The sequence below is a fragment of the Labeo rohita genome, chromosome 24 (assembly GCF_022985175.1).
Source record: "Labeo rohita strain BAU-BD-2019 chromosome 24, IGBB_LRoh.1.0, whole genome shotgun sequence".
Taxonomy (NCBI): Eukaryota; Metazoa; Chordata; class Actinopteri; order Cypriniformes; family Cyprinidae; genus Labeo; species Labeo rohita.
In genome coordinates, this window is record NC_066892.1 from 1,966,366 (window position 1) to 1,978,724 (window position 12,359).

General features: G+C 37.8%; 1 protein-coding gene across 1 annotated transcript; it reads left to right on the plus strand.

Moving 5' to 3' along the window:
• Positions 1-3,405: 3,405 nt before the first annotated feature.
• Positions 3,406-5,466, plus strand: LOC127155466 (cytolytic toxin-beta-like). Its single transcript, XM_051097670.1, is given in 3 exon segments — positions 3,406-3,540; positions 4,424-4,621; positions 4,624-5,466. Coding segments are annotated over 3 exon segments (780 nt in total). The 5' UTR covers positions 3,406-3,440; the 3' UTR covers positions 5,106-5,466.
• Positions 5,467-12,359: the final 6,893 nt, after the last annotated feature.

Sequence of the window (12,359 nt, forward strand, 5' to 3'; positions counted from 1 at the left end):
TATGTAAATATACGTTCTGCAAAAAAAAAAAAAAAAAAAAAGAGAGACATGAATGACAGGTGCACAGCATCACTAACTCAACAGCCTTATGATTTTCCACAGTGTTTGCAAACACTGAGGAAAATCGTAGGGCTGTTGAGGAGACTTCGGACAAAGGAAGGAGACTTCGGACAGCTACTCAAAGATCTCATCTTTGGAAAAGACTGTGGATTTTATACTTGAAAAATGTAAGAACCTGTTGGAGTGATGCCAAAGAAGGGGCAGAGTCTGGCCTATAAAAAGGGAGGCCAGACTCACACACAGTTGCTTGTTAACTAAGTCGGCGAGAGCGTTACAGTAGTACTTCAAGCAAACCCTTGTTTATTGTATATTGTGGGTACGGTGTGTGATTGTAACACGTTTACATGTACATGTTTTATGTACACCTACTTAGGAGACATACATGTGCTTACTGGAGCTCCCCTGTTATCTCTACTTAGTAAAATGTATTCATAAAAGAGTAGGCGAGAATTACCTGGCTGGTGTATTCATTATCACAAGATTCAATGTGTAGTTGCAGTCAAATACAGGTCCTTTTCAAAAAATTAGCATATTGTGATAAAGTTCATTATTTTCTGTAATGTACTGATAAACATTAGACTTTCATATATTTTAGATTCATTACACACAACTGAAGTAGTTTCAAGCCTTTTATTGTTTTAATATTGATGATTTTGGCATACAGCTCATGAAAACCCAAAATTCCTATCTCAAAAAATTAGCATATCATGAAAAGGTTCTCTAAACGAGCTATTAACCTAATCATCTGAATCAACTAATTAACTCTAAACACCTGCAAAAGATTCCTGAGGCTTTTAAAAACTCCCAGCCTGGTTCATTACTCAAAACCGCAATCATGGGTAAGACTGCCGACCTGACTGCTGTCCAGAAGGCCATCATTGACACCCTCAAGCAAGAGGGTAAGACACAGAAAGAAATTTCTGAACGAATAGGCTGTTCCCAGAGTGCTGTATCAAGGCACCTCAGTGGGAAGTCTGTGGGAAGGAAAAAGTGTGGCAGAAAACGCTGCACAACGAGAAGAGGTGACCGGACCCTGAGGAAGATTGTGGAGAAGGACCGATTCCAGACCTTGGGGGACCTGCGGAAGCAGTGGACTGAGTCTGGAGTAGAAACATCCAGAGCCACCGTGTACAGGCGTGTGCAGGAAATGGGCTACAGGTGCCGCATTCCCCAGGTCAAGCCACTTTTGAACCAGAAACAGCGGCAGAAGCGCCTGACCTGGGCTACAGAGAAGCAGCACTGGACTGTTGCTCAGTGGTCCAAAGTACTTTTTTTCGGATGAAAGCAAATTTTGCATGTCATTCGGAAATCAAGGTGCCAGAGTCTGGAGGAAGACTGGGGAGAGGGAAATGCCAAAATGCCTGAAGTCCAGTGTCAAGTACCCACAGTCAGGATGGTCTGGGGTGCCATGTCAGCTGCGGTCAATGCAGCTAGCTATCAGGAGATTTTGGAGCACTTCATGCTTCCATCTGCTGAAAAGCTTTATGGAGATGAAGATTTCATTTTTCAGCACGACCTGGCACCTGCTCACAGTGCCAAAACCACTGGTAAATGGTTTACTGACCATGGTATTACTGTGCTCAATTGGCCTGCCAACTCTCCTGACCTGAACCCCATAGAGAATCTGTGGGATATTGTGAAGAGAAAGTCGAGAGACGCAAGACCCAACACTCTGGATGAGCTTAAGGCCGCTATCGAAGCATCCTGGGCCTCCATAACACCTCAGCAGTGCCACAGGCTGATTGCCTCCATGCCACGCCGCATTGAAGCAGTCATTTCTGCAAAAGGATTCCCGACCAAGTATTGAGTGCATAACTGAACATAATTATTTGAAGGTTGACTTTTTTTTGTATTAAAAACACTTTTCTTTTATTGGTCGGATGAAATATGCTAATTTTTTGAGATAGGAATTTTGGGTTTTCATGAGCTGTATGCCAAAATCATCAATATTAAAACAATAAAAGGCTTGAAACTACTTCAGTTGTGTGTAATGAATCTAAAATATATGAAAGTCTAATGTTTATCAGTACATTACAGAAAATAATGAACTTTATCACAATATGCTAATTTTTTGAAAAGGACCTGTATGCCAACTTGCCTACTTTACAGTAGGAGAAAAGAGTATGTGAAGAGAGCAGTATGTCAGAAATCACAGTATTCATAGGTGAGAAATCCCCGGATGTCCTCCTGCTTCAGCCTCCAGCATGGCTTAATTACTGTAGTTGTAATACTGTAAACTGTATTCTATCTAGCTGGTTACATAAAACGCCCCCTTGGTACAGACTTAAAGGAGAACTCCACTTCCAGAACAACAGTTTACAAATAATTTACTCACCCCCTTGTCATCCACGATGTTCATGTTTAAAGACCCTTCTTCCTCGGCTGGGATGGTTTACAACTGCATTTGGGATCGTTTGAAGACGCATTTAAACTGGAACCATTTAGACAAAAAAGGTTCCTCTATGGCATTGTGAAGCATCTTTATCTTTAAGAGTGTACCCTACGCTTCTAGCCCAGGTGCCCACGGGAGAATATACGTCATTATGGAACATAGCAGAGAACAGCGACAAGGGTGTTTTCATATGTGAGTATTAGAAGCCAAAAACACGGTTGTGTGGCTGTTGAGTAAACTGTTGAATTTCTGAAGGTGTAAAGATGCTAAACAGTATAGTACATTTGTGATTTTTCAATAAAAACACGCTTTATTATGTAGCTTTATTTCAAGCTCAGACTCCAAGCTCCGTCAGTTTTTACTTTCACTTTCGGAATAGTGAATTGACTGAGGTTAAAACATTCACCGGCATAAGTATGCATGAGTTAAGTTAGTGATATCCATTGGCTCGCATCAATGGTTTAAAACAGTAATATTTCCAATATTGCAAACAGTTCTGGAGAACAGTCCAGTTACAAAAATCATTACAAAACTCAGTGCAATGCTGTTTTGCAAAGCAGGAGCTGTGGTTAGGTTTAGGAATTTTATCAGATTTTGGCATATAACACATGAATTAAAATTATTTCATGATATATTCATCCTGTTAGGCCTATATAACTTTCTTTTGGAACACAAAGGAATCAGTTTTGATGAATGCGGAATCCAACAACATTGGAGACCTTAGACTTTCATTTTATAGAAAAACACATTTCTCAAATATTTCTTCCGTTAGAAACAAATAATATATTCTGTTAAACAGCATTGTTTCTAAATGTGCAACGGTGTGATGGCATAGTGCTGTTTTTAGAGACTCGCTAGATGGCGCTGATGCCACTGACCAACTGATTTAAGAACCAACTTCCAATTAAGTAAGGATATCTTGGTCAAACCTCTATCAGTATCTATAATGTCACTGGAGTGAGTACTTCTTTTCTGTGTTTTGTCTAGCATGGATCCAGTTGGAGTGAATTCAATAGAGACTGCAGCTCTAGGGAGACCCTTCCAGCTGGGGATGCTGTATGACTGCAGGAGAGATGCTCTAGTACCAGGTGCTGTAATGATGGCAGCATTAACAGCTAAATTAAAAATCCTGGCAAAAACTGATTTCTGGGTTGAACTGTTTTAACTTGAGGGTAGTTCCACTTTATGATATGTCATATGATATGTTAATCCAGTTGCTTATGTTTAGTGTTTCACCTGCTCAGAGTCCTTTATGTAAATAAGTAACCTATAAAAATACTTGGAAGAAAATAGACAATGAGAGCACTGTGTAATAAAAAATGTAAGACATACACTACCGTTCAAAAGTTTGGGGTCAGTAAGAATTGTAATAGTCTTTAAAGTAGTCTCTTATGGTCATCAAGGCTGCATTTATTTGATTAAAAATATAGAAAAAAAAAAAAAACAGTAATATTGCAAAATGTTTTTACAATATAAAATAATGTTTTTTATTTTAACATACTTTAAAATAGAATTTATTCCTGTGATGAAAATCTGAATTTTTATCAGCTGTTACTCCAGTCTTAAGTGTCACATGATCCTTCAGAAATCATTCTAATATGCGGATTTATTATTAGAATGATCAATGTTGGATAATATCAACAGTTGTGCTGCCAAATATTTTTTGGAACCTGTGATTTTTTTTTCAGGATTCTTTCATGAATAACAAGTTTAAAAAGTACAGTGTTTATTCAAAATATAAATATTTTATAACAATGTAAATTATTTATTATTAACTTTTAATGAACTTTTAATTATTAACTTAATACATCCTTGGTGAATAAAAGTATTAATTTCTTAAAAAAAAAAAAAAAAGAAAGAAAGAAAGAAACAATAAAAATGTACTGACCCCAAACTTTTGAACAGTAGTGTACATTATTCATTTAATATTATAAAATAAAATAAAATAAAATAAAATAAATGTCTCCACAGGAATCAGACTTTGGAGTAAAGAGCAGCTGCAGCAGAACATAAGCACTAAACCCCAAATTAACACAGTTTTCACAGTCACTGCTTCAGACTCAACTGAGGACAAATCTAGATTGCTGGATATTGATGGTTGTCTGAGTTTTTTAGGTGGACTCATCAATGTGGGTGGAGCTGCAAATTATCTCAAAGACACCAAAAATTATTCAGTCAGCAGAGACTGACATTACATTATCATTCAACCACTAAGTTTGATGAACTGATCATGAACCATGTTCCTTCTGGAGAAATGGCTCATTATGACAATGATGTAGCCACACATGTAGTGACAGCAGTGCTGTATGGAGCAGATGCCTGCTTTGTGTTTGACAGAGAAGTTTCATCAGATGAAGACAAAAGGGTGATAGCAGGAGATGTAAAAGCTGTCTTTGTGAAGCTAAAAGGCATTTCAGCTGGTGCAAACATTAATCTGAATGATAATCAGAAGACTGCAGCCCAAAGATTCAGCTGTACATTTTATGGTGACTTCCAGTTACCATGTTATCCAACCTCTTTTGAAGATGCTGTGAAGGTTTGTGAAGATCTTCCCAAACTGCTGGGAGAAAACAAAGAGCTTGCGATTCCTCTGAGAGTTTGGCTTTATCCTTTGGACAAACTTTTTTCAAGAGTTGTAAAGTTTCAGCATTAAAACAGCATCAGTCTAAGCACAGACACTGAATCTGTAATTGAGAGTTTAAGTATGACTGAGATGAAATGCAGTGACCTTCAGACAGACACACCTGCTTTGACATTTACTGCATTTCATGACAAAATCAATGACATGAAGAAAAACTGCCACCAGTGCAGGCTGAGTCTCATGAAGAAACTTGGCTCTCTCTTACCACAGATCAGAGGAAAATTTATAGAGAATACAGCATTGATTGATCTGCTAAATGAATCTCCATTTGAACGAAGCGCTCTTGAACAATGGCTGAAAGAGAAAGAGGAAGAATCTGACATCATTAAATCATTGCTCACGCAACTAAATGGCTCAGGAGCAATGGTAGAAATCAACCTCAGTGAAATTTTGATGAATCTCGAAGTTACACATTTGGTCATCTACACTTTCACATCATTGGGTTGGATAGATGTGCTGCTTTAAAAACAAAAGGCCTATCTGAGTTCAACAAAAGGAAAAAATGAAGAGAAAAACACAAGACTTGGCTCACACCTGACATCCAAAAGACTATGAGGAACAACTTGAAGGTATTTAAAAACTTGATTCATTTAAACAGTAGAAAAACAGTGAAGTTTATTGTTGCATCAAAAGAAATGGAAAATAGTCCAGGTTCCTGCATACTGCTGTATGAAAATGGATGTAATGAAGCTGTTCGCTTCACTCCTCCATCAAAACCAGACTGTCCAGTCACTGAAGATGTCAGATGTAGGCAAGTGGTTTTGAAAGTGTCTCCACTGTGTCCTGCTACAGAGGAGCTCAGATTACTGTACAAAATGAAGCAGAAGAAAGACTGGACATCTCAAACTGTGTCAAAGAACCAGAATACAGTGACTCTGACTGATCTCAGACCAGATACTGAGTACAGTATTAAATGTGCAGTGGGAAAACTCAACTATATCACTGAATCTGTCGTCATCTCAGTTATCACAAAGGATGCTCAGTCATAAAAAAGTTTCAATATAAAGAAGTATAGGATTTATTTGTACAACAACACTGTTATTTTATTCTTGAGGCTTTTCACATGAGTTATACTCTCCATCGCAATCAGTGGTCTAATGTTAACATGAAAAGCATTGCTCACAGTGTATATGTGAACATATGATGTTAAGCTCATACAGCTTGACTAGATTTGGAATGCAAACAAGAAATTTAATCAAAAATTATACAAGACAATTACATTTACAATTTAAGTCATTTAACATTTCATGGGCAAAATTACAAAAAATGTTTAATCTAGAATGTTAATGTATGTATTAATGTAGTCATATGAAAAGGCCTATGAATAGAATTTTATGATTTCAAAATTCATGTTACAACATGTACTGTACACACCTTCATTGTTATTGTGGTTATGCTTAACATTACAGGACATAAATTATCTCTTAAAGAAAAGCATCCTAATTCGAGATGGAGATCCTGGGTTACATACGTAACCTGAGACGTTCCCTTTCGAGGAACTCGAACTGCGTCCTCTAGAGGTCGCTATGGGTAACGGTTATACCCAAGCTGCCATGCTAAGGGGAGTGCATGCCATCATAGAGGCGAGCACTAAGTACCAACTGCCTTAAGCTTAAGGGAGTTGCCCCTGAGACGTAGTGACGGCTGTTAGTGACATTATCCCCTTCGTCCAAAATGCCTGAGCTGCATACCCAAGACTTACCTGAAAGGGGTCGGATATGCTGGACCCGGGGTAGAGCTCAAAGCTTGGAATTAGAAGATATTCCTTTAAGGGGATATGACTGAATGCCTAGGGTTTCACCTAGGTTTGGCCTGTCACACAGGGGGCTACCGTGGGCTCTGCATAGGTTCCCTCAGAAACCATCCTACAGAACATAGGTAGCAACAACCTGCTCAGGATGCGCAAGTAGAGTGTCCGGGAACAACAAACTCAGAGAATGGGCACAAGTTTGAGCGTGAACCCATATCATAGAGGGTGATATGAATCCATCAACACTGTATGGCTGCATAGAGAGCAGCAGTGTCCTCAGCCCTCGGGCTGTGTTGTGGGTATTCTCTTGAGGGGGCAAGAGCCACTACCAACCCAAGCAGACCTGTGCTTACTATCTCGATAGAAAGCGTAGGCCCCGTTCTAGCAAGGCCCGCAGAACCTCACGAACAAGGGCTTAGACCGTAGCCAATGCTCCTCAGAGCACTCAGAAGGGTTCCCGCAGAAACACCTTCCACTCATACGATGGTGAAAAATAGCGTGGTCAAGCCCACTCCTCAGAGGGGCGACTCACTAAATCACCAAGATGGTATGAGGATAGGTCTGTATGATGATTGGGTGGATACCCTGAAACAGGAAGCCCCTCAGGGCAGGACGCAGACGGAGTGTCTCAGTCAGGTGGCCTCTAAGGCATGCGTGTCCAGCCAGGGGGGTCCAGGAGCATCCTGCTAAAAATAATTTCCAAAGAGCTTACCTGGTAGGAGGACTGAAGCCCTATATGTAGTGCTGTAGTGGGGACCTGAAGGCCAGGAGTGGCCATGATCGTTTTTGAGGTGGATATGACCAAGGTAATCCAATTACACAAGCAGGCCATAACCATAGTTAAAGACCAGAGGGGGGTGCTCGATGAGGACCTACCTAACAGAAAGAGAAACGCAACAGACAGATCCCAGAAATACAGCAGAAGAGATTTTTATTTGGAAGAGATATTGCTGAAAACATTGTCTTGCTCTTCACACACTCATCTGGAGCTCTACCTAAAATGTCCTGACGGCTGTTAAAGAGGCTAAAATCAAGTGTGCGATAAATGTCAAGAATCAGCCAGTGTTTTTCCTGTTTGACAACTGTCAGTCAGACGCTGCTGATTAAAAATATAAAATGATACAGGAACGGTCATGGGACCTCAGCTTTAAAGGAATAGAAGAATTATTCCAGTTTCTTGATGCAATAAAACCAAAAACTCTGAAGTTGACTCAAGATGTCCTACAGAAACAGAAACAGTTGGAGGCAAATATCAGTAATATACAATCACGTGTTAAGCTGATGGGACTAAAGCAAAATGAGCTGAAAAAAACTCAAGAAGCTCTGGAGCAGAGCAAGAAAGATGTTGAAGACAATAAAAGCTCTGAGTATGAAGTTGAAGTGGCCTACAAAGAAAGGGTTGATATTGATCCTGCTGTAGCCATGAGGCGTTGTCTGTGAGGAGAACTGTCATTATCCAGATTGTTTGTGGGACAGAGATCACTCATGGTGCAGCGTGATGAGAAATCATCACTGTACAGTGTGCACAAATAAATGCCACTACAGCAAACACGTAAAATAAGCAAAAATATATGCAATAAAGACAAAGAAGGAGGATACATTAAAAAAAAGACTTCTGAAAACATACCACACCCTGCTGAAAACTCTGAAAATGACAAAACAGAATCTTGGAAATCTCCCCAAAACACATCCTTCATGTGATGTAAAGCTATGTTATCACCACATGTTACATTTTATTAATGGAATATTTTTCTATCAACACAATTGCTTCTATTTTGTGCATTTGTAAATAGATAAACAACATCTGCTAAACTAACTTTTTTGTAATTTTTTGTAATTTTCCTGGAATACACCACATATTGACAGCAGGATGATGGACATTTCTACTATTGACAATATAGCAATAATATTGTAAAAGCAACAAATAACCAGAGAATTGTCACTGAATTCATCATAAAATGATGTGCATGTAATCATGTTTACAAAGAGGCTGTTTTGTATTATTAAGCACTGCCATCTAGAGGTCATTTATTAGAAAACCCATAGCATAATGGTTTAGGTGAAAAATTAATGTTTATTTCTGTGTGGTTAATATGGTATTTTACAGTGAAATTAGGAAAGATAACTATAAAATTTTGTCCCAAAAGCTGCTAAATAGATTTATTGATATAGATAAAATACAAATAAAAGCATTTTTTATTGTCTGTATTCACAACAAATGTGAAGTATAAAACAATAAAAAGTAACAGAAGAGTGCTTTATTTATAATAAAACAGAGCTTTCATTACTGTAGTACAGTAACTCAAATGTATCTTACGTTTTTCTTCATTGCAGACACTTAAATCTTTAAAACATTTTCAAAACATTTTTAACCTCAAATGACTCTAATAAAACAATACACAGTCTTTGGATTGCATGATTTAGGGGCATTATGAAAACTTACAGGGGTATATTTTCGCAGGGTCAGATTTTATTTGATTCATCATTCATAGGTTTCTGATTAAAATCAGAAGGTATTTTTGCTAATTCAGTGATTCAAGAATCATAATGACATTTTATTAGATTTGAATTTTTAAATGCATTTTAAAATACTTTCTCAAATGTGTGTTGAGCAAGAAAAACAAGACAAATTGCTTTTTGGTGGATTGTTTATTGCACCAAAAGTCATTTAAAAGGAAGCATTGTACAGGTCAGTTTACATACCCCTTGTGTACAAGGGACTCATTAGCAACTACACAAAAACTATTAAACTGGCTGATTTGTGTAAAATCAGCTACTATTTTGTCTTTTGAATTATATGTAAATATCGGTTATGATTTAGCTTATTTAGTAAAAAAAAAAAAGATATAGGGTAGATATAGTATGCACATTGGCATGCAAAGTTTGTCATCAAAATTGATGTGTTAAAAAGCAGGAAAAATGGGCAAGTGAAAGGATTTGAGTAGGGCTGGACGATATGGCCTAAATAAATATATCTGTAGATATTCACTGTTGGTCTACATACATAGCCAACAACTGAATTAGTGATTTTAAAAAATTAATAATGCAAATTAACATTACACATTTATTAGTGATTTTAAAAATTAACAATAAATTTGGATCAAATGAACAATGTAATGCTACATGATCTACTGTGGCATAATTATATATTTCATATATACAGGAGATTGAGTGATATACATACATATGTGTGTGTGTGTGTATATATATATATATGTGGTTGTGAACCACATTTAACCCATCAGACATACAGTGTAATGGACCACCAATGAAATATTCCATATTTATTTATGCTTTAGTTTTTACTATTGGTTGTCATACAGCAGGGGTGCCCAACCCTGTTCCTGGAGAACTATACCTTCCTGCAAAGTTTAGTTCCAACCCTGATCAAACACACCTGTCTGTAATTATCAAGTGCTCCTTCAGATCCTAATTAGTTGATTCAGGTGTGTTTGATCAGGGTTGGAGCTGAACTCTGCAGGCAGATTTCCAGGAACAGGGTTGAGCACCCCTGTCACACAGCTACAGAACAGGGTCCTACAAAGCATTTTATAAAGAGAAACACAATTCACCCTTCTAAAATTCCAAGGCTATTTAGCCATCTGAGAAGAAAAAAACTTTATTTTTTTTGTGTGTACAACATTATTTATTAACACCATTTATTAAAAACTTGAACTAGGATGACTCTCTTGCTGCTCTTCTTTACTTGTTGTTCAGTCCTCCTGTCAAAATGCTCCCACACACTGATATAAAAGAAAGCAAAAGTTGGATAGTTGTAGAAAAAAATGTTTATTTTATTATTTGTGAATAATGGATGTTATGTTTGACTATCTTTGTCTTCACAGAATCCTTACAGTATCTTATGTAAATCGCAATTAATAAAAAAAACTGCACGTTCATTCAGCATCGTCTGAAACCAGGAACAGACTCTGCTGATAATTATCCATCATATATAAAAATTACCTTTGGAGAAATTGATAACGACAAACCCCATAAAACCATTCTAATGGTGGGAGAAACAGGAGCAGGAAAAACAACACTGATCAATGCAATGGTAAACTACATCTTAAGGATAGAGAAAAATTATAAAGTTTGGTTTTAGATTACAGATGACAACAGTGATGATCATCGGTCTTTAGCTCAAAGTCAGACCTCCAGGATTACTATCTATGACTTAAATCTACAAGACAGTCCAATCTATTTAACAATCATCGACACACCAGGATATGGAGACACACATGACATTCAGAATGATAAAGAGATCGCCATGAGTTTGCTTAATTTAAGCAGATGCAATGACTGGGTCCATGAAATACACACAGTGTGTTTGGCGATTAAAGCAACAGAGAATCGACTCTCTGACAGACAACAATACATATTTGATGATGTTCAGTCTTTATTTGGAAGAAATATTGCTGACAACATTGTCTTGCTCTTCAGACGCTCATTTTTTTGTCCTCCTAAAAATGCCCTGATGGCTGTTAAAGAGGTTAAAGTCAAGTGTGCAGTAAATGACAAGAATCAGCCAGTGTATTTCCTGTTTAACACCTGTCAGTCGGATACTGCAGAGTGATATGTTAGATGATGACAGAATCGTTTCAATCTTTCAGTCCACTATCTAGAGCCCTGTTGATGCATTGTTGTGTATAGCACCTATATCTGTCTTTTTAGCAGGAATTGCATGTTTGAAACCTTTGAAAACGAATAGTTTGACACAGGGCCGGTTCTAGACAGGCACATATGGGGGGGCAGTCAGAAATGTGAAGGGGGCATCATGTGTACACATCATGTTCGAGCACTGTTTTTTTCCCTGTGCTTATAGTAACAGTATTTTCCTTGCTGAATTGTGTTGTTAGCTGTGTCCAAAACCTGGTGAAGTTGATTGCCCTTTTCAGGCCTCTACCTTCAGACCTGTCCAACTTGGGTGTCCCACTTGAAGACTAAGCTCCTGCTGGTATAGCTCTTAAGGTCACTGAGGCACGCAAACCCTCTGACCACAATAAGGTGGCAATCCCTCAGGGGGGGAAACTGAAAAATAAAAATTAAATAAATAAAACAAAATAAAATAAAATATCCTTAATCCAGATTTTATCAATCAAAGACATAACATTTATCTTAGCTGGGTGGTCTAATTCTCAAAAACGTTTAACCTAAAGTAAGACTTAACACTATAACTAGAATATTTACAAAACTGAAAAGTTGTCTTATGAATAATAATAAAAAAAAAACGAAGTAAAAGCAGATGGGCTATAGAACAGATGGTATTATGTTTTTTTATTATTTTTTTTATATATTTTTTCTTTATAAAAACGCTGCAGCTTCTTCAAAGTCTTTCCACTCGGTGACCGCGCTGAAATCCGACACAACACTACGTTAGCCTGCGTCTTGACTCATTTGCATACGGACGGTGATTGGATGTTTACCGAGGGCTAAGGGGAGGAGTGTGTGTGTGTGCGCGTGTGTGCGTGCGCTGCAGCCTGTGAATGAATACACACAGCGGAGGGACAGAGACATGA